The 23,747-nt window shown below is 34.3% G+C and overlaps 1 protein-coding gene across 1 annotated transcript in view; it reads right to left on the reverse strand.

The window, feature by feature from the left end:
* Positions 1-594: 594 nt before the first annotated feature.
* Positions 595-23,747, reverse strand: part of LOC143398243 (disintegrin and metalloproteinase domain-containing protein 5-like) — a 93,641-nt gene continuing 70,488 nt past the window's right edge. The window contains exons 17-22 of the mRNA XM_076855275.1: positions 16,017-16,103; positions 15,301-15,412; positions 13,253-13,412; positions 12,049-12,105; positions 9,143-9,195; positions 595-710 (exon numbers count right to left, since the gene is read on the reverse strand). Coding sequence (XP_076711390.1) covers positions 595-710; positions 9,143-9,195; positions 12,049-12,105; positions 13,253-13,412; positions 15,301-15,412; positions 16,017-16,103 — 585 coding nt within the window. The remainder of the gene's footprint in view (positions 711-9,142; positions 9,196-12,048; positions 12,106-13,252; positions 13,413-15,300; positions 15,413-16,016; positions 16,104-23,747) is intronic.

Genomic DNA, 23,747 nt, shown 5'->3' on the forward strand with positions numbered 1-23,747 from the left:
CATCTGTTGAAGGGCACACTAGGTTGGTTCTATAGTTTATTGTGAATTGAGCTGCCATAAACACTGATATGGCTGCACCACTGCAATATGCTGGTTTTAAGTCCTTGGGGTATAAACCAACGAGTGGGATAACTCAGTCATATGGTGGTTCCATTCCAAGTGTTCTAGTGAACAGGGTTTCTTTTTGATGGCTCTAATGAGCAATGTTTATTTTTGTCTAATTTTAATTGTGTTAAAGAATGTGAATACACTAAAAAACATTCACTTTAAATGTATGAATGTGCACTTTAAATGTATGAATTTCAAATACCTTTATATATTGATAAAGGCATTTGAAACACCAATTGGAATGGTGCTACTTATACCCTTCTCCTAATTGCCACTACCTTATTTGGGGCCATGTGGTTCACCCCCAGCCTGATATTAGCAATAACTGTTCAGGAACCAAATGTCTAGGCATCACAGCACCTAGTACATCCAAAGTTTAGTCCTTCCCAGAGGTTAATTTTTCACTTAGTAGAGAAGGATGTCCTGTTTGAAAAAGTTTTGAGAGGTGGGGGATAGGTGTGAGCTGGGTTTTGAACACCTGCAGTTTCAGACATTTGTTGGGTAGTTCAGGGAGGCAGTTGCAATCTTCTTCTTCCATGGTGGTGTCACTTCCCCATCTCTCCTGGCCTGATGCCCGTCCCGTCCATACAGCTTCTCAGTACCTAGAATGACCATTAACAGATCATAATGGATTTAAGTTAGAAATCAAAAACAAGATAAAAACAGAAAACATTTTAACACCTAGAGAATAAAAAATATACTTTTGAATGAGGAATGAATTATAGGAGAAGTCAGAGGAAAAATAAGAATATCTTAGAAATAAATATGAACAGAGATATGACATATCAAAATGTTTGGGGCACTAAGAAACAATTAGAAGAGAGTTTGCATGGTATATTGTTTTCCATCCTTTTATTTTCAGTTTATTAATGTCTTTGCCCATAAAGTAATCCCTTATAAACAATATGTGGTTAAGACTTGTTTTTAATCCTCTCTGCCAATCTATGTCTTGTGATCAAATAGTTTAGACCATTTTCATCTGTCGTTGTTATTCAGAGGTAACTACAATTTCCTTTCATTGTATTTCTAATGCATTGAGTGCCTACATTTAAAAAGTGGAAAGATTAGGAGAAGTAACCTAAAGTTACACCTGAGGACCCTGGAAAAAGAACAAGTTGGTTTCAAAATAAGTGGAAGACAGGAAATAATTAAGATCAGAGTTGAAATACATAAAATTTAGAATAAATAATACAAAGTATCAATGTGACACTGAGTTGTTTTTTGACAAGATTGAAAGTCTGATCCAAACCAACTAGTAGAAGAGAGAAGAACCATATCAACAAAATTAGACATGAAAAAGTAGATGTCACCAGACACTTCTGAAATACAGAGAATCACAATTTATACTCCAAGAACCTGGAAAATCTAGAATTTATCTCCAAATTTCTAGATATATATGATGTACTCACATTGTACCATGAAGACCTAGAAAATTTAAACAGAGTAGTATGAAGCAATGCGACTAAAGCAGCAACTAAAATGTTTCCAACATAGGTGTTTTACCAGATCTGTAAGAAGAACCAAATTCAATCTTCAAAATATTTCATGAAATAGAAAGGGAGAGAACACTCAAAAAATTCATTCTGTAAGCCAAATATCACCTGGATACCAAAATCAGAGGAAGACACATAAAGGTAAGGAAACTACAGAACAATATCCCTGATGAACATAGAGTCAAAAATTCTTAATATTGGTAAACTGCATTCAAAAACACTTGAAGAAATAAACACACTGTGATCAAGTGGCTTCTGCACAATTCACAGTAGCTAAACTGTGGAACCAACCTAGATGCCCTTCAGTCGATGGATAAAGAAAATGTGGTATATATACAAAATGGAATATTTTTCAGCAATAAAAGAGAATTAAAAATCATGGCATGGAGCTGGAGAATATGATGCTAAGTAATGTTAGCCAATCCCCCCAAAAAAACAAAGGCCAAATGTAGTGGTGTTGGGGAGGGGAGCATGGGAGAAATAGATGTATTGAAAGTTTGTTCTCCAATGCAGCAAGGTTCAGAGGGTGTGACTTTGGGGTTCACAAATGGAAGCAGTTAAATGGGTTTTGCAGCTTAAAGAGCAGGTTCTATAACTTCTTAGTCTCCAGATGTTATGCTTTGGGTCTGGAATGTCCCCCAAAAGCTCATGTATTGAAAGTTTGTTCTCCAATGCAGCAAGGTTCAGAGGGTGTGGGTAATGACTAAATCATGAGGGGATTGATTGGATCTGATCTCACTGATGGATTAACAGTTTGAAGGCATTATTAAGAACTGTAGTAGTGATCCTGGATTTGTACAGCCACAAAGTTCATAGTTCCAGATTTGCCATGTCATGAACAAAGAATTGGATGAGACACACACGAGACAGAGAAAGATTTATTGAAGCAAAAGTACACTGCCTCACCAGACTCACCTAGCGGGAATGGGATGCCCCAAGGGTCTGAGTTTTGTGTTCTTATATTCTGAATATGGACACGGATCTCATATACAAATGGCTGGGTCCATATACAAATGAGGTGAAACATTTTGTCAAATCCTCATACTTTTCAAGTCCAATTATGCTAAGTTTCAAGTTTCAGTCACTGTAAGATCCAAGTTATGGCAGTAGCTTAAGTTTCAGTACTCCATGAGGAACTGGGTTGGTGTCAGTTCTTCATTCATCCTGCATGTCTCCATCTCCCCAACCTCCATTTTCTACCCTGTTCCCTGTCCTCCTGCCTCAGGAGGTCGAACCTAATTGAAAGAGTTGGCCTTTGTGACCGTGCCTTTGGGGTCCCCAGCTCCATCCTTTTATCTCTGCATCCCAGCTGCCGTAAGCTTGGCAGTTGTCTCTGCCACACCCTTCTGCCATGATGTTTCTGCCATGGAGCAGTCAACCATGGTCTGAAACTGTGAGTTAAGGTGATTGTTTCTTCCTTGAAGTTGTTTTTTCTCAGGTGTTTGTCACAGAGACATAAAGCTGAGTAACACACAAGAGGTAATTGAAGCAAAATCCCTTCCCCCAAGCAACTCAGAAATTTAAGGGGCTGAAATAATGTTGCTTACCCAATCACTACAACCAGAGAAAGATAAATACAAGTCAGCTTCTATACTAACTCTTAGATATGCTTTACTATTCTTTCATGTTTATGTTGCCATATGAATAAATAAAGGGGACCTCCTAACCAAAAAACTCCCCAAGCATGAGCCTGAAATTCCCACTTTCCTGGAAATAATACATCTACACTTCTAGGAAGCAGTCATGTACAGCATGATAAACCAAAAAGGCAATTTTTTTCTTTAATCCAGAAAACTATATTGGAAGATCAACTTCAAAATGTTTCAGAAATGGCTCTAATATACCTTACCCCAAGCTTGGACACAAACTCCTCTTTTTCAAAATTTGAGGAAACATAGGCAAGATATTTGCAAAATAAGCCAGCAGAAGACGACTTGTGGATTAAAGAGTTCGGAAATCATAAAATTTCACTACCTGAGACTGACCAAGGAAAAATTGTTAAAAGGATTCATGTTTTGTGTCATTTAAGAAGAGAAGCATTTACTGCTCAGTCACCTGAGCCTTTAGGGGAAATGATCTTGAATCCTCCATTTGAGAGATCACAAGGACTTGCCCTCTATGCCTCTGTAACAATGGGGGTAGGGATCAAGCTCTGTCCTTTACTTAACCCCGTGCAATACCAAGATACAATCTCCAGGTATGCCTTTCATACTTCTTCTGGGTGGATAAAAGCATATTCCATCCAAACCAAAAAAGGACCAAGAGGTCACTAAAGGTTTATTATTCCTTAGTTTGAACTCTCTGGGCCAGAGTGGCAATGGACCTTTCTTTATCTCCAAAGTGACACAATAAGTCTCAGGGGCATTGAACATTACTTATCATTGTCATACCTCAGGACACACACAGTCATCAGGAAAAGTGCTTTGTATCAAAAGTGCCTTGGCAAAATTAACCCAAGAAACCTTAGAAGGCTGGTTAATGACTCTGGCCATATGAAGAGTCAGAATTGTCCCAGAACCTCTCTTCAATTGAACCCTTAAGAAAAGCACCACAGAAGATCACTTCTGACCTCAGACCTTGCCACTGATTCTATAATACAAAAGATTGGAGACAGGTACAAAAGCCTCTCTGGAATTCAGAAATCAAGTGGTCCCAGCACCTCAATCCAACCCTATCTTTCCACAAATTCAGCCCAGGAACCCTATTCTATTAAAGACTTGGAAAAGAAACACATACTGATAGGTTACCCCCTGATGAGAGGGTCCTTTCCATATCCTCCTAAACACACTTAGTGCTGTCACATTCAAGGGCCAACCATCATGGGACCATTTATTAAAAATTACATCTGTCCCTCTTAAGGTTTTACAGATCTATATAACCACATGCCGCCTCAAAAAAGAAAAGGATTCCTCTTCATGTGAGCCACATTTTCAAGTATATTCTAAATTCTTTATGTATGTATATCCTCTAAAAGGCTATGATATGATTTCAGAATGGGTGCAAAATGTTAAAACTGAATTTGTTCACTCCACAAAATATCCTTGCATACTAAAAAATACATTTAGAAAATCATATAGAAAGTAAATTAATTATTTGTGAATACTAAGTACACTGTCAATATTGCTGAAGTTTTAGAACATAAGTTGTCATAAGACTGTCAAACAGAATTATTAACACATGTGTACATAAAAAAATGGTTTTTAAATCTTCTTACTCTGTACCACCTATGGATTCACAAGTACTCTCTTCTACCAGAGTTTCATGTCTATTCCCATGCAACTTCTACATAAAACAAATTGAAATATTTGTGATCAATGTGGAAAATTTTCTCAATATTAGTGATATGTCTACTTCAAGAAAGAAACATGTCAAGGACCTTTATTGCTTTAACGTGAAAAATCCAAATGCAAATGGCCAGTTTCATTATATGCATAACCCAAAAGCTCTGGAATAAGAATGATCAAAGCAAAAAAAAAAAAAACTTAATATATGCATTTAATATCTTATGTAAACATTAAAGTGATAAAAATAAATGTGAAATGTATAGGATTTACAGGATAGCATGATTTAGTGAGAGTAGTATTATTATACCTTCGTTACATAATGGGTTACATAATGGGTTGAGATGCATAGTACCCATGTCTAAGTGAGGTCATACTTTACTAACACTGGAATAGAACCTGTGATCACAGAGTATGCTTTCATTTAATAAATATTTACTACTGTGTTTACTCAATGACATTCCTCTTTTAGATAATAGAACACTCAAATATCAACTAAGAAAGCCAGAGAAAGGAGAGAAGTGGAAGTAATCCACAACCGCATATACATAAGTGATGATTTTTCTAGTAATTTCAGAGAAAGACTAAACCCTCTCTTCAGTGGACAATGAGAAAATGATTTTACATTTTGAGTTTGAGAACTTATACGTATAAAGTGAATAAATGTCCCTAACTATATCTGCCTAACAGGATAGACCTTTAATGCTAACTACAGAATTACTAAACCCCATTCTTCCTAAATACCCTTAAAGTATTTCACAACTACATAATGTTTACATCTTCACTGGCCTTTGACCAATTCAGGCGAAATTATGAGGAATAGGAAATTTTTTCTTTCAGAAAACAAAACATTCTGATCTGGCAGCACCTTCACACCTGCAGCATTCCTCTCTCTTTTCATATCCTAAAGCGCAGTGACTCTTCGCAAGACATTTTCTACTCCATCTTTGAAAATCTTTCTTAACTCTTCTGAGCATTTTAGGGTGGGTGACAGTGAAAATACAAATGCTCTTTTATATGGAACTCCAGACTTACCTTGTTGGTCCAGAGGTACTGAAGTATTTGGTAGTTATTCACAGCACCTGGGAAATTTGGCCTTACTTCCTGTTCCTTTCTTCAGACATCCCGGCTCATCAGTATTTGAACAGCTCTAAGGGCAAGATACTTAGACTTGTGGGAGTGTAAACACAGAACAACTCAGCTGCTCCTCCACACTCCAGAACCCAGCAGATCTGAAACACACCTTATTTGCCTCTGCCAGAGGTGGCTTTCAGCCTCACCAAAAACCATGCCAAAACTTAATAGGGAACCAATCAACTGGGTATTCTGATTCCAGGAAGAGTTGAGGATAGATTAAAGCTACGATTATCTTCTCAAATGCACCTCTATCAAAATATTGGAAAAGAAAACTCAAAGGAAATCGAAATGCCCTCAAAGGCAGTGGTTTGCTGATATATGTTATACATCTAACTCTCTGGAAGACAAAGGATCCCAAATTTATAGGTATATCCGTTTCAGTGAAGGCCAATTTCAAACCACTCTTTTTAGAAGACTTGAAAAGAGAGGCAGCAGGGCACACAGTATAATACTTTATAGTAATCCCACTATAAAGATATGGTAACTATAATCTCAAGAGCAAAAATGAAACTAAATTATAAAACAATAATGATCAGTTTAAGTATTTTTAACTTATTATTTAAATTTAAATCATGCATGACAGCTAAGGAGCATAAATTCTGACATTTTAAATGATTCTGCTCTTGTGAGCAGGTGTGAACTAGCTCCAGCTCACCACTACCAAGGAAATTGGTACACAGCAGAAATAGAGCCAAGTTCAGTATGGCCTGAACCATAAAAATTTGATGAACATAAGAATACAAATTAGGTCCATGGCCAAAAAGGGGTTATGTGGGTAAATGGCCCTGAAGTTGTTGCTTCTTTAGCTTCATGGTAAATCTACTTTTGGTGAACTGATGTTATCAACACACTAAAACAGGTGTGCAAAGAAAAGTGGTAGCCTTAAAGGGATTGGATTCAGATCATGTCTGAGTAAATGCCAAGTCAGAGTTTGTAGGCACTCTGAAGGAAAGTGAGGTGGTCAGACTATGGAAAGTAGAGTCAGACCTATAAGTAGAAGAAAAGAGCCTACACTCTGCCCTTGGGCTGTGAGACTGGATAGGTCTTGTTAGTATCAGAGGATGAGAGTCTTAGGCTGTTTCTCACCTGAGTTAGAGCCACTTCTGCAGGCAAGTTAGGAAAGATAAAGTAAAAACTGGTCCTGAAAACACAGAGACAATATAGTACATAACTCAGGAGATTTTGGGCAAGGTGATTTATTTTTTTTCATAGTTTCAACCCTTTAGTAGTGACAACAGAGCTGAGAGATTTTTTTTTTTTCCTTCTTGATTCAAGCCAGTTTATGATGATAGATTTGGTACTTTCTTCTCTCTCAGATATTAGCATTCAAGGTAGTTAGGAACTGTTGCTGTAGAAGAAACCAAAACACAAAATTTAAAAGATACAAGTGATTCAAGATAATTAAGAAAATGAAAACTAATCCAAGAAAAAAAGAAAACAATTACCTGTCACTTCAACTACAAATACTTTTAGTTTTTCTTTTTTCCATTCTAATATTTTTAGTTTTAGATGGACACAATACCATTATTTTATTTATTTATTTTTATGTGGTGCTGAGAATCAAACCCAGTACCTCACACATGTGAGGCAAGCACTCTATCACTGAGCTATAACCCCAGCCCAGATACTCTTAGTTTTATAATACACATTGCTTCCTAAAATACCCTAAGTGTTTATTTGTCCACGTTTGGTACCTATTCAAGTCAATAAATGAAGGGCCATGGAAATTTCAATTCTAAATATGTGAAATAATTTTAATTTAGAATTAAAAGGAAAAAGAAGGCTAATTCTAACTATTACATTTTATATTAAATAAAAACATCAATATGCACATAAGTGCATACATGCATACACACACACACACACACACACACACACACACACACAAGGGTATATACCCATACACTGAAAATTTTGAACAATGATCATCCCTGGATGGGCCAGGATTGACCATGGTTCATTTTTTTGCATACCTATATTTTTAAAAAATGTTTTTAATTTGTTTAAGTGTCATAAGAAGCAGAATGATTTAGATCTCACAATTTATTGAATGAGTTAGGAGAGTGAAGGTAGACAAGATTCAGGCAATTCGAGGTTTCTGGGTAGACCAGAATCTTAATACCATCAAAGCTAAAAGCATCCTTTAAAATTATGAATAATGAAACAAATTAAACATAACATGAATTCAATTACTTAACTCTACTTAATTATAAACTTAAGTATAATGGTGAAAATTACAAAATATTTTTAAAACCAAAACAATATACAAAAAGCAGGGGTTTATTAACAGTAACCTAGATCTAAAATCTTAATTTAAATAGCATAAAAATCAATGGAGATTGGAGAATGTTAAAATATGTGAAGCATCCCTCATGATAAATGTAGTCTTCAAAGCTCTTTAATTCTATATGATCATATTATATTGTTCCTACTTCTATTTCCATACTTTTTATACCTCATTCCTTAATATCACAGTGGAAAATTACAAAGAAAATTCTATAGAATAGTAAAAGAAAATAAATTTTAAGATATGCTAAGGCTCAGGAAATCTACCACTCACATGTCAAGTTGACTAAAAACTAATAATTCAGGAAAGTTATAACTTGACACAAATTAGCTGGTAATTTAACAATAGGTTAAATTAAGACACAAAAGTAAACATTCTTTGATCAATCTCTTTTCTGAGAATTTATTCCAGGACCTAACTGCACAGTTGTTCCAAGATGTTTACCTCCATGCAAAGGTATTTTTTATGGGATGTTTGTAATAACTAAAAACTGTTAATAGCCTAAATATTCATAACAGTGGACTTTTAAAATAAATTATTTTTATGTTACAAAGTGGTGATAGAGATCCATGTTTTAAGAAAAATAAAGTTGTCCATAATATTCTTGAACAAAAGTATATGTAAGGTCTTCTAATATTTTACTTAGAAAAACATTTAAGAAGATGCACATATAAGTTGTAATCATACACCCTCTTTGGGGAATATGATTATGAGAATTTAACTTTAATTCTCACATCTCTCAAGGTTTCTTAGATATTTTAGTATGTATTCCATAGTACATTCAAATAAAAAAAATACTTTTTGAAAATAAGAAAGTATTTGCCTGGCTACCATACATTCTTCTTGCACATGAATTTCAGAATCTTTTCCCAATTCTTCTTGTCTATGTCTCAAAAAAAAAACATTTGGGTTTACATTAAATATTTAACCATATGAACATTATTGATTTGGGGAAAGAATAGAGTAAAAACTTAAAGATGGATTGTTTCTAGTAGTTTGGTATCACAATTAGTTCTGCTATGAATACTCTCCCTCAGTGTGTGTGTGTATATACACACACACACACACATTAATGGTACACACTAGTTAATGGAATCTGGTGGATTATGCATTGGCTGAACTGTAAAACCTTCAAATATTTTGTTAAAATATTAGATAATTGTTATAATATTAGATATCATGGTAGTAACATATTGTATTTTTAATTTGTGTCTTCCACCTGAATATTGAGGTTCAGAACATTTTAGTATGTGCATTGCTCAATCAAATTCTGTCTCTTTTGTAGTACATATTGAAGTATTTTACCTGTATTTTTAAAATCAGTATACCTTTCTTTTACCCATTCTTTTGTAGGAGTTCTTTTTTGCATACCATTTATACAGAATGTGAACAAATATACATTTGTTGAATACAAGTATGTCTTCCAATCCTGTGGATAACGTTTTCATTTTCATAGCAATATGTTTTAATGACTAGAAACTCCTAATTTCAACAAATCCATGGGTTTTCTTTATAGTTAATATTATTTATGTTTAATTAAAGGTAAAAATGATATCTGATATTTCCAAATATTTATTTTAGATATTTTCTTATTTTATTTTTCACATTTATATCTAAAATAAAATTATAATGTTTTGGGGGGAACATATTTGAAGTTGTGTTGCATTGTCTGTGTGTGTGTGTGTGTGTGTGTGTGTGTATAAAGATTTTCAGATAATAGTCAAGAATTTTTTTCAATGAAATTTTTCAACCAACCACATACTAAAATCATACTTTTCAAACTGAAATCTCTCTTTTGCATAATTAATTAAGCTTAAAATGTTAGTCTTTTAATTTATAAAAATAGCATATTCCACTAATTATTTTTCTTTAATGCTACTTCACATTGCATGTATTTCGATGTGTATATGTGCCGAACATACTTCCATAGATTTCTAGATATTTGATGTTTCCAGGTATTTGGTATAACTTATATTATTCAAAATGAAATACTTGAAACTACTAAAGTATACAAAATCCTAAATGTTCAGTTCAATTTCACAATTGTATACATAAATGAAACAAGTTGGATTATACATAATTTGTTATTAGTACTTCAGAAATATATTTTACTATACCATTAGGTACCATTTATACCTAAAAGTGCCCCTTATTCTATCTAGAGATTAGTTTTGTCTTGAATCATTTTTTATATAACATGAATAATCCCTTCTTGATTCTGGCTTCTTTCCATACTATGTCATTGAAATTTATCTTGGTTGCTATACCTAAATAATGTTTGTATGTTTTAATTACAGTACAGTATTCCATTAGATAAATGTGGCAGGATTTATATATTCATTCTTCTGTTGAAAACTTCTGCACATTATGAATAAATCTACCATAAGCATTCTTATACTTTCAATTAAAAATCACTCATTGCTATTGGAGACAGAAGAATTTCTGAATCATAGGTTTACCCATTAGCTTACCTAGTGCCTCCCAGATTGAAATTCACCTTTATATATGTTTTCTGCAATTTTTAATGGAATCTCTTTAAGCATCATCTCAGTAGAGGGCATCAAGGGATAATGCAGGAGGATAGAGTACAAATACAGTTATCATCTGCAGCATGTAGGTCAGCAATATGAGTGTGAGCATATGGAGTGCTGCTCTACTCAGATGCATACCCAGAAACTGGAAACTGCTGTCTCTATGCTCCTTTTGGTGCCACTCACATAGAATAGTTTTGTCCATCCCTTCATTTTGAGTCTACAAGAGCCTTTAACTGTAAAGTGAGTATTTTGGAGTTTATTTGGATCTTGTTTTTCTTTCTTTCTTTTGTTAGTACATTCATCCCTTTTGATTAGGTAATTTAATATATGTTGATTTAAGTGAATTATTTTACATAAGGACATAATGGTGCCTTTTGTTAATGTTTTTCTCTGTGTTGCAGCTCTTTTGTCCTTTTTTTCCTTTGGCTTTATTCCTTTGGATCTCTGGTCTAATTCCTAGGTCTTTGATCCATTTTTGAGTTTTGTTCAGGGTAGGAGATAGGGGTTAAATTTCATTCTACTACATATGGATTTTCATATAATTCTTATTCATCTATAAAAATGATTAGGCTTGCTTTTTTAATACCCCCCCATATTCTCTACATCAGAATGTATAAGAATGACATAGTTTGTTCCTTAAATATTTGGAGGATGTAATCATTTAAATTACTTTTCCACTTCTTTACTAATATCCTAATATGTCATTATTTATGTGTCTTATTTGCCATGTGACTTTGTAGTACATCCCATTGAAGTGAGTGGAGCATATTACATACACTTTTCCATGAATGATGAGTTTGCTATTGTGATTTATTTAATTAATCAAAATATAAGTTAAAATGATTATGCAAGGGTTGGCTTAATTTGACTTGGCTTTTGTGTCCTGATGCATGCCCAAATATCAACTTTGTAAGAAAATCTAAAATTATAGCATCCAGATCTTTAATGATATCATTGAATTAATATATATTCCCATAAATGTTAGGGTGAGTGCAAAACACCCTTCCTTCAGGATAGGACAGGGAGAGGAGATTGAGAAATGAAGAAACCAAGTTTCATTGCTTATAATTATAAAATAAACTCTAGTGAGAATAACAAAGAATATTATGAATAAATATAATTGTTTTTAAAGGAACCATTTTAAGTGGTCCTAGACAATGATCAAAACATAGGTTGCAAGGTGATTTATTACATTGTTCCATACTCACTTTTCAGTGGGGGATGACTTGATGCTGCTAGTGGTAGTGTTTTCTTCTGCCATAGATCTGTGAAATCAATAAATTTATTTAAAAGTGGAGAAAATTTTAAGTTCTTTTAAAGACTGTTCTTCAAGCAAACAATATCAAATATGTAAAATGTCTTTTTCCAACATAAAACAAAACAGGCACAATTCTAAGTATTGAAGTGAATGCTATCAAGCACCTTGCTTTGCTGATTGGCTCTTTTTACCTCAATGTGTACTTATTCAAGCATTTATGCCATAAGTCCATCTGTATAGGAAGGCCCCTGTACTCTATGGTATTTCTAATTCTTCAGATCAAATTAAGCCAAAACTGTTAAGTAGCACTCAAAAAAATCAATTAATCAAAACATTATATGGTACTCCATATGGCAAAATCCTGCAAATTATGTAAGAAAACTCAATATTAAATATACTAAAATGTGTGTGATTCTTTATAGTTAATATGGTGATTTCACTTATTCAGTTGATGAATCCAAAAGTTTTTGATACATTAGAAAGCCATTATCATCTTATACTCTAGGGAGTTAGTTATACAGAATACTTTGAAGTACATAAAAATTAAATCACTTGCTCAAGATATCAGTTTTACATTCAAGATTTAGAATTTGTGAACAAGTTTTCCAAAGCTAAGAGTCATATTTCAGATGACATACAATACTGCTTTCTGACTCTGAACCTAATATTAACAGCCATACATGTGATTTCTAGTTAAAAGTGACACGGTAATAAATATCATGGAAGCAGGTTCAAAGATCTTATCTCTAATTCAGAAAGAGATTGTGTTGTAATACAGATATTGTGTTGATGACTGACCGGAGAAGCCACGTTTAATAAAACTATTGTTAGCAAGTTCCTTTGAAATGCAGTGTCACCTGTTCTTTAAAGCCTATGGGCAATATGGCTGTTTTAACAGGATCAAAAGGCTACATATACTTCTAAGATATTCTCGGCAGCCATGTTTCCTCCTACAGGGATACTAGTAGTAAACTAAATGATTCTAGGGTTGAACAATACTGGAAAACACACAATGTGCATCAAACCAATTTGAATGTGTCTCCAGGTCTCTCCTTATGTTTCCTTACCTATAGTCATAGTCATTCTGATAAAACACAAATACTATTTTCTCAATTTGTTTACTGTTATAAGAGTAAATATATACAAGTACATACCTGTCAGCTTCACTTTCCTCTCTGAAGCATTGCTTTCTTATTTTATCCTGATTAATTAAAAGGGCAATAGTAATGATAAGCAGAGGTACGGAAACGTACAGACTGACTTGCAAGTATTGTTTTTGTGAACTACCAGGACCTCGATCTGCAGATTTTCCAGCTAGAACAGAAAATATCAATTTGAAATTAGGTCAGAGATTTCAATAACCAAATGAGACAATGTAGAAGGCATTATTATCAACATTATTCCCAAACCTCAAACACCTCATTCATATTGACTGTGAATAAAATAAAAAACAAAAAATGAACTAAGTATATAAATGTGCTGTTGGGAATATTTTACTGATGTTTTTGATTGCTCAATTTTTACACTACCTAATGTTTTCTTAGATTATATAATATTTGCAAACATTTACTAAATTATTTTCCAGTTTGTCAATTCACCTTGAAAGTCTTGCCATTTGTCAGCTTCCATAATGGTATTGAGCCATTTTCATATTTGTTCTGTTTCTCTGAAGAAACCTTGATAGTAGTACAGATTTTGGTACTGGGAAGTAGGCTGCTATTCTAACAAATGCCTAAAAATGTGGAAATGACTTTGGAACTGGAAATGGGTAAAGGATTAAGTAATTTAATAAGCACCAAAAGAAGGGGTTAGGGCTACCGCGTTGGATGGTGAAGGTGACATTGCCATGCTAGTGAACCTGCAGAGAAGAATATCAACCAAAATGGAATTATTTGAGAAGCCATAAGATCCAGCGCAACTTGCCTTGCTAGATTTTGGACTTTCTTGTGACCTAGTACCACTTCCTTCTTTCCAATTTCTCCCCTTTGGAATGCCTCTCCTGTTCCTATCTCACCCTTGTACTTTGGAAGCATTTAACTTGTTTGACTTCACAAATTCATAACTCTAGAGGAATTTTGACTCAGGATGAATCATAACTCTCACTCATACCTGACTTAAACTACATTCAGATGAGATTTTGGACTTGCAATTAATGCTGGAATAGGTTAAGATTTGGGAGTCTTCTGGGATAGACTGACTATATTTTTCATGTAAGAAGAATATATCCTTATAAATTTGAAGATCATTGAATATAATATTATGGATGAATAGGCAAAAGGTGAAAACAACCCATCAATAGATGATAAATAAATTAAATATGGTATATATTTACAATATAAAGTTATTCAGCCTTCAAAAGTAATGAAGTTCTGACATAAGCTACCTTGAGGACATTATGCCAAGTGAAATAAATCAATCACGAAAACACAAATGCTGTATATTTCCAATTATGTGAGCAGCCAAATTCATAGAGAAAGTAGAATGCCCATTTCCAGGGTCTGGGGAATAATACATAATTGACATAATGTATCATCTTTACAAGATTTTGACAAAAGCTCTAAAGAGAGATGATGGTTGCATGATGATGTACAACAAGAATGTACAATGAAGTTTACACACTGAAACGCATTCAGATCATAAAATTTGTTATGTATGGTCTGCCACAATTAAATGTGTGTGCATGTGTTTTAAAAGGTCAAATATCCTAGACATGGCATCGGGAAGGGAGTGAGCAGCCTCGTGACCCATGCCGCCATGTCCCCAGGGTGTGAGTTCAGAATGGCTAATTGCTGTCTTATCAAGAATATTCAGCGAAATTAATCTCTGTAAACTGAGGCAGGAGGGTCACAGACGTGAGAAAACCAAGTATCACGTCAATAGGAAAAAAAAGAGCCTGAATCCCAGGAATATTAATATAATCATGACTAGTGAAACATTTGAAACTAGAAATATCTGAGACAATTAAAAGTGAAAAATTTGAATTAACTGGTCAAAGTATATGCAATGGAATTTCTACTTTTAAAATTGCCTAATATTAGGTACACTTTTTTATTCATAAACAAAGTCAGTGCTAAGACAGAAAGAACATTATAAACCTACAATTACAGATTTTAAAAAGTCTAACAAATAAAGTAAAGCCATATCTGTTGACATATGGTTATCTGTGTAATCTAACTTCAAACAAAATATTAAGGACACCAACCCATTTTAATTTCATGTCCATCATCAACACTTCCAAATCCCCCAGGCTTCTGTGCACAATCAGGAGGGCTATATCCTTCCTCACAATGGCAATGGTTAAAATTGTTGCAAACCTGGAATAATAAAGATACCTTTCTATAAAGACTGATAGCCTATGCTTAATCCACAGAGCATCTCATTACAAAGAATTTATCTTAAATAAACAAATTCATTAAATTTTCTCTGATGCATGCCATATAACATATAACTTCGGTTGCCAAATTAATTTTTTAAAATTCTTTTAACTTTATTCACAGCCAGACACAAATACCTTGTAATTACTAACAATATACCACTAATTATAATTTACTTGCTAGTTTCACAGGACAGCCCATACTAAATTAAACTAGCTAGCCTAGCAATAAGATTCTAATGACATTTTTAAACACTTTCTGCCTTCTTTTTATAAAAAATAAGATCATTTTTTTTTACAAAATGACACAAACACATCCACTACAAACACTTAGTAAACATCTTATACATCCAGAATCAACTTTTACTTCCATAATGGTTTTGCAAGTTTCTTAACACTACAAGTTTTAAACTATAAATTATAGACTATTAAAGAACACCTTGTAGCACAAAATTACCAAAAAAATCAAATCATTTTTTAAATCCCCAATTGTTTATTGAATTGTTAATAGCATGCTGCTTAAAATGAACACTAAAGTTACTTACCCCATGGTTAGCACAATTTCTAGTAGCATTGCAGATACTGTCGTCTATAATGAACCGAACTTCTTTACACTGCATTCTTTCACAATACTAAGGCAAAGCAAAATAAAGTAAAAAATATAAGCAAACAGATTTTGTGCATAATAACACATAAGAAAATTTTAAGAAAATCCCAGAGTTCATATTACCCAGAATTGGCATAAAAATTCCTGAGTACTCCATAAAGTAAAAGATAATTGTGACATCACTGAAATAGTTATGTACCTTTGAATTATAAAGATAAAAATTATATGCAAGAAGTTGGAGTTTTTGTCTCAACATCTAACACTAGAAGTACTCTTCTAAAGATGAGAAAATATGAGAAAATCATTATGAGAAAATAATTATGAGAAAATCATAATTATCTCAGAAGCATTTAACAATACCCATGCTTGGTCTCCACCTGAGACCATTATATCAAAAGCTCTGGGAACAGTTTCAGACAATTTTTACAAGCAGCCAGGGTTGAAAACTAAAGGTCTTCTTTTAGCAATAGTAATCTTCAATTGAATTATTCATTTACCAATAAGAAAAACGTTTTAATCCATTATAAAAAGTAAAATCAGCAAAATTTGACTTTTTCAACTGAAACAATGAATACAACTCTAAAAGTACTATTATAAAAACAGTCAAAGAAAAATGTTCTACAAATGTGTTATTGAGCTCTACTATACATACCAGGGGTTCTGACATCATTCTGTCACACTCAGGTGACTGTAAGGCTACAACTCCAGATATTAGAACTCAGACTTAGAGCAATAGCACAATGCTATTCTATGTGGATAGCATCTGACCTGCCAGAAAAGAAACAATCCTACACAATGGTGAAGCTGAGTTCAAGTCAGTAATCCCACCACACATGGTGTAGGCTTAGGAATCAGCCTAGCACTTCATACCCAGCCAGGCTAACTTAATGTGAGAACAATTCTGGAACCCCATCCCAATGAGACCAACCCCCAAGCTAGCATACCTGCAATACCAAGCATACACTGAGCTTAAGAATCATCCTTCCTCAGGGAAGACTCAAAAAAAAAAAAAAAACTGCTGCAACTTTTGCCACAGAGGTACTCTCAGGTATTGCTGACATGGACTATTTCTGAAGAAACAGCACTAACACTACAGTACTTAATTCATGCAGAACAAAAGCAAAGGCACTGTACCAAATCAACGCTCATCTATAAGAAAAAATCTTTTAAAATCCTATGAAAGAGTGTAAAGTTGGGAGAGACAAATGTTTCAACATAGACACAGATATCAATATAAGGACACAAGAAGGATGGAAAACAAGACTGCACCAAAGGAATCCAAGAACTGTTTTATGTTGTGTTACACAATAATAATTAAAAATAATAGTTTCTTGGAGTCTAATAATTGACCCCAAAAAATATTATCTTTAAGATACAAAGTAAGGTACAGTGAATATGCAGAGAAAATTCAATGATGTTAGGAAAAAAAATAAATATATAACAAGTACTAATCAAATTATTGGAATTGAAGAATTAAATGAATGAAATAAAAATACAATTGACAGCTTCACCGGCAGAGTGATCAGGCAGAAAACAGAATTTCTTAAAGTGAAGATAAGTCTTTTGTAAAAATCCTGTGGCAGAGGAGTGGAGAAAAAAAAGAATTTAAAAAATTAAGACAATCTGCAGGACTCATGGGACATCATTAGGTAGACAAATAATTGCTTTATGGTAATCCCAGAAGAAGAAGAGAGAAAAGCACATTTAACAAAATAATATCCAGAAAATACCTAACTCTGGAGAAATATGAAAATCAACATCAAGTAAACTCAATGGTGCTTTAAAATATTCAGAACAAAGAAGTTCTCTCTGAGACACATTATAATCAAACTGTCAAATGTTAAAAAAAAAAAAGAAAGAAAAGAAAAAAGAAAAAAAAGAGTAAAATTTTAAAACATCAAGAGAAAAATATATCAAGCCAAATAAAAGCAGATTGCTCACCAAAAATTTTGCAGGCCTGAAGAGAATGGAATATTATATTCAAAGGGATAGAAAAAAAAATAAAGTCAGCCCAGAATATACCAAGCAAAGTTAAGTCTTCATAAATAAAGAAGGGGAGGTTAAAATGGTGGGCTAGAGGGAGGCAGCATTCTGTGTCACTCCATGATTCAGATCTCACCTAGTCAAAACACTGCATCTCTGAGTGTGTTGGAAGACCCCTATACAGCTGCTCTCCACAGATATCATCAGAGCTGTGAACCCATGCAGGGCTCTGGGCCATAGCATTCAAGCAGGATGCTGAGCATTTGAGGAGGACTCCAGGCTCCCAGCACCCAAAGCCACACAGGGCTTGCGAGTGTCTTAGCAGAATCACCTATCAACACATCTGCAGATCTCCAAGACTTTGCTCCACTCCCACGCAGGTCACTCAGCTGCTACTTACCCACAACACCATCATCTGGCTCTCCCCCCCACACACACCAGATACCCAGGCACTAAAAGCAGACTGCCTTCATCTTGGCTCAATGTTCTTGCCATATTAGGTGGGGGCAGCTCCCAGATCAGATCTCCAGCAGCCAGGTACCTATCTCTCTCCCAGCCACAGTAACCCAACACAGTAGCTGTCCGACACAGATGTGCAGTGCAACCAGAGCACCGCCCATGGGGGGTCCAGTGTGAGAGTTTCCTCAGTTGAGAATTGCTAAGGGAGAGGGACACGGGGCTAAAGTTTGAAGCCTACCAGAGAGACCAGGAACTGGGAAATCTCCAGGCAAGATAGGGAGATAGTACTGGGCGCTCAACTCATATGAGTGGTCCCAAAAAGAGACCAGTGAGGTGCAGTCTCCCTGCAGGGACTGGCAGGTGCCACTCCCCACTTCCAGGAGCCCTGCACCAGGACCACTCTTCCCACCCTGGTTACCTCCACCATCTTGATGGCAGAGACAACAGCTTACAATAGACAACCCCACCTACTGGATGAGAAGAGAAGCAGGAATGATATGGATCTCTAAAACTAGCAACAATCCTGGTTTTCTTCCTTTGAGATTTTTTTCCTACCTTTCTCTTCTATCCCTCTATCCTCCGGCCTTCACATCCCCAACATATGTGAAACCAAGAACTTTCCATGAAGGAGGATTTTGAGGACTGAGTCATCTGAATAATGTAATAGAACATAGAGGTGTTGTATATGCCCTTTCCCCCTCTTTTCTTTTCCTTTTCCTTCTTTCATTTTTGTTTTCCCCTCCAAATTTTACTATTTCAACATTCTGTATTTTTCTAAATACATATGTGTGTTTGTTTTATGTACTCTACTATCTTCCCACAAACTTGCCTGCCCTAAATTACTTCCCATCTATTCTCTTGCTACTAACCCTCTTCCTTAGATTTCTCTTTCACACTTCCTAAGATATATCTCTGTATCCTCACAACCTACCTCCTCAGCATATCGTCTTACATCCCACCCCCAGTTCATTGTCCACCATCAGAAACTTGTAAGTTGTTTTACAAAACTACTGATTATATTTTAGATAATAATTGAATCCAACATTTCTGTACGTTGAGACTAAACTGTAAATGTCTTAATAACTACAAATTGTTTTATGTGGTATATTGTCAATAATGGGATCTGTTAACATTGTCCTTCCCCACAAATGAGAGGTCTTGGAACCCTACAAGAACACTACAAACCTATAGGGTAAAAACAATAACGCCCCAGACCCACAGAGCTGGAAAGGAAGACATACGAGCAACATGAAAAGATAAGGGAAGAAAGTGCCCCAGACAAATCAAGACACCACATCATTGGAAACCACAACAGAAGAAAGACAGAGAAGGTGTCCAGGATGTACATGGTTAAAATGCTCTGTTAACTCAAGGAAGATATGAGAGAGCAAATACGGACAGTGAAAGATCCACTTTGACAAGAAGCTATATAAACAAATATAGGAAGCAAAAGATCACCTCAGCAGGGAGATAGAAGCATCTATGTACATCAACCAAACCTTTCTAAATTTCAAGAAGCAAATAGACAACACCACAATAATGCTGGGTGACTTTAACACACCTCTCTCACCACTGGATAATTCCTCTAAAATAAAACTATATAAAGAAGCTATAGAACTACAAATACAATTAATAATTTAGACATACAAATTTATAATAGTTCTCCATAAATGACTGAATATATCTCTTCTCAGCAGCATATGGATCCTTCTCTAAAATAGAGCATATTTTAGGCCACAAAGAAACTCTCAGAAAATGTAAATAATGATGATAATAACTTGCATTGTAGCAGATCAAAATGGAATAAAATTAGTCATCAATGATAAAATAAAAAATATAACTTACTATAATACTTGGAGACTAAAAAATATTTTTTTGAATTTCCAATAGATAGCAGAATAGATCAAGTATGGAATAAAAAAATACTTAGAGGCAATTGAGAATAGTGGTATGACATATCAAAATATCTGTGACACTATGAAAGCAGTTCATTGAGCTTATTCATTAAAAGACAGAAAGTCAAGAAATACATAACCTAACATTACATCTCAAAGCTCTAGAAAAAGAACAACAGATCAAGACCAAAATCAGTAGAAGACAGAAAATAATTAAAAGCAGAACTGAAATCAATAAAATTGAAACAAAAGAAACAATTCAAAAATTTGACAAAACAAAAAGTTGGTTCTTTGATAAAATAAATAAAATTGATAAACACTTATTGAAGCTAAAAAATAGAGAGAGAGAGGACTCCAATTACAAAAATTCATGATGAAAAAGGAAATATCACAAGGGACAATGGTGAAATACAGATGGTAAGCAGAACCTATTTTGAAAAGTTATACTTTTATTAAAATATAAAATCTTGATGACATCAACAAACTTCTAGAGACATATGACCTACCCAAATTGAATAAGGAGGACATAAAAATTTAAGCAGATAAATTTCAACCAGTGAAATTGAAAATGCCATCAAAAACCTACAAAGAAATAAAAGCCTAGGACCAGATGGATTCACAGGATTCACAGATGAATTCTACCAGACCCTCAAAGAAGATTTAACATAAATACTCTTCAAATTATTCCATGAAATAGAAAAGGAGGGAACCCTTTCAAAGTCATTCAATAAAGCTAGTATCACCCTGATACCAAAACTAAAGACACATCAAGGAAAGAAAATTTTAGAGCAATATTCCTGATGAACATAGATGCAAAAATTCTAGCAAATTGCATATAAACTATATTAATAAGATTGTGCACCATGGTCAAGTGGGTTCATCCCAGGTATGCAAGGTTGGTCCAACATATGGAAATCAATAATAATTCATCACAATAAATAATCACATGATTATCTCAATAGCTGCAGAAAAGGCATTTGACAAAATACACCATCCATTCATGTTCAAAACACAAGAAAAACTAAGGATAATAGGAACATACCTCAACATTGTAAGAAGTATATATGCTAAACCCAAAGCCAACATCATTCTAAATGGAGAAAAATTGAAAGCATTCCCTCTTTCACCACTCCTATTCAGCATAGTCCTGGAAACTCTAGCCAGAACAATTAGAAGAAAGAAAGAAATTAAAGGGACAAAAATATGAAAAGAAGAACTCAAACTATTCCTATTTGCTGAAGGCATGATTCTTTATTTAGAAGACCTAAGAAAGTCCACCAGAAACTTCTTGAACTCTTAATGAATTCACCAAGATGTAAAATTAGCACCCATAAATCAAATGTGCTCCTATACATCAGTGATGAATCTCCAGAAAGAGAAATTAAGAAAACTAAGAAACTAAGAAATTAAGAAAACTACCCTATTTACAATAGCCTAAAAAGATAAAATACTTGGATATCAATCTAACAAAAGAGGCAAATAAACCTCTACAAGGAAAATTACATACACTAAAGAAAGGAATCGAAAGATCTCCCAAGCTCTTGAGTAGGCAGATTGCCAAAAGCTCTATACAGATTTAATGAAATTCCTATTAAGGTCCTGATGATGTTCTTCATAGAAATAGAAAAAGCAGTCATGAAATTCATTTGGAAAATTAACAGGCCCAGAATAGCCAAAGCAATCCTCGGCAAGAAAAGTTAAGGAGGAGGCATCACAATACCAGATGTTAAATTATATATACTTCAAAGCAATAATAATTTTTGCATGATATGGGCACAAAAACAGACATGAAGACCAATGGTACAGAAGAGAAGCCACAGAGACAAACCCACATAAATACAGTTATCTCATACTAGACAAAAGTGCCATAAACCATACAGTGGAGAAAAAAATAGCTTCTTCAACAAATGGTCCTGGGAAACCTGGAATTCCTTATGTAATAAAATGAAGTTAGACCCCTATCTTTCACCCTGCACAAAATTCAACTCTACGTGGATCAAGGACTTGGGCATTAGACTAAAGACCCTGTGTCAGCTTAGGAACAAAATTCCTCAGCAAGACTCCTAAAGAGCAATAAGTGAAATTAAAAATCAATCAATGGGATATTATCATACTAAAATGCTTCTTCACAGCAAAAGAAGCAATCAAGAACATGAAGAGAGAGCCTACAGAATGGGAGAAAGTCTTTGCCACCTGCACCTCAGATAGAACATTAATCTCCAGGATATAGAAAGAACTCAAAAAACTTAACATCAAAAGAAAAACCAACCAAAAAATACCCAAATAACCCAATCAATAAATAGACCAAGGAACTGAACACACACTTCACAGAAGAAGAAATAAGAATGGTCAACAAATATATGAAAAAAAATGTTTAACATCTCTAGCAATTAGAGAAATGAAATCAAATCTACACAGATTTCATCTTATTCCAGTTAGAATGGCAATTACCAAGAATACAAGTAATGATAAATGTTGGTGAGGTTGTAGGGGAAAAATATACTCTCATACATTTCTGGTGGGACTGTAAATTAGTGCAACCACTATGGAAAGCAGGATGAAGTTTCCTCAGAAAACTGGAAATGGAACCATCATTTGATCTAGTTATCCCACTGCTTGGCATATACCCAAAGGACTTAAAATCAGCTCACTACAGTGATGCAGCCACATCAATATTGATAGCAGCTCAATTGACAATAGCAAAGCTATGGACCCAACCTAGTTGCCTTTAAACAGATTAATTGATAAAGAAAATGTGGTACATATACAGAATGGAATATTACTCAGCTATAAAGAAGAATGAAACTATGGAATTTGATGGTAAATGGATGGAAATGGAGACGATCATGCTAAGTGAAATAGGCTAATCCCAAATAACCAAAGACCAAATGTTCTCTCTAAAATGAGGATGCTGACTCACAACAGGCAGGGGGCAGGTAGGTTCACCAGATTGGACAGGGCAGAATAGAGGGAATGAAGAAAGGATTGGAATGGGAAAGAGAATGAATTCGATATAACTTTCCTATGTTCGTATATGAATACACACGCAGTAACTTGTCATCAAGTACAACCACAAGAATGTGAATTTATAATCCATATGAGTATTGATATGTCAAAATACATCCTACTGTTATGTATAACTATAAAGTATTCTTTTTTACTTTCTAAAAGTAAAAAAAAATTAAATCATTACTATGAAAAAAAGAAAAAATAGGAGAATCAAATAAAATTATAAATGAAAGAGAAGATACAACCACTGGGATCATATAAGTGTAAATAGTGACTACAATGAAAAATGATCCATTTGGACAATTTAGAAGAAATGGATAAAT

The sequence above is a fragment of the Callospermophilus lateralis genome, chromosome 4 (assembly GCF_048772815.1).
Source record: "Callospermophilus lateralis isolate mCalLat2 chromosome 4, mCalLat2.hap1, whole genome shotgun sequence".
Classification (NCBI taxonomy): Eukaryota; Metazoa; Chordata; class Mammalia; order Rodentia; family Sciuridae; genus Callospermophilus; species Callospermophilus lateralis.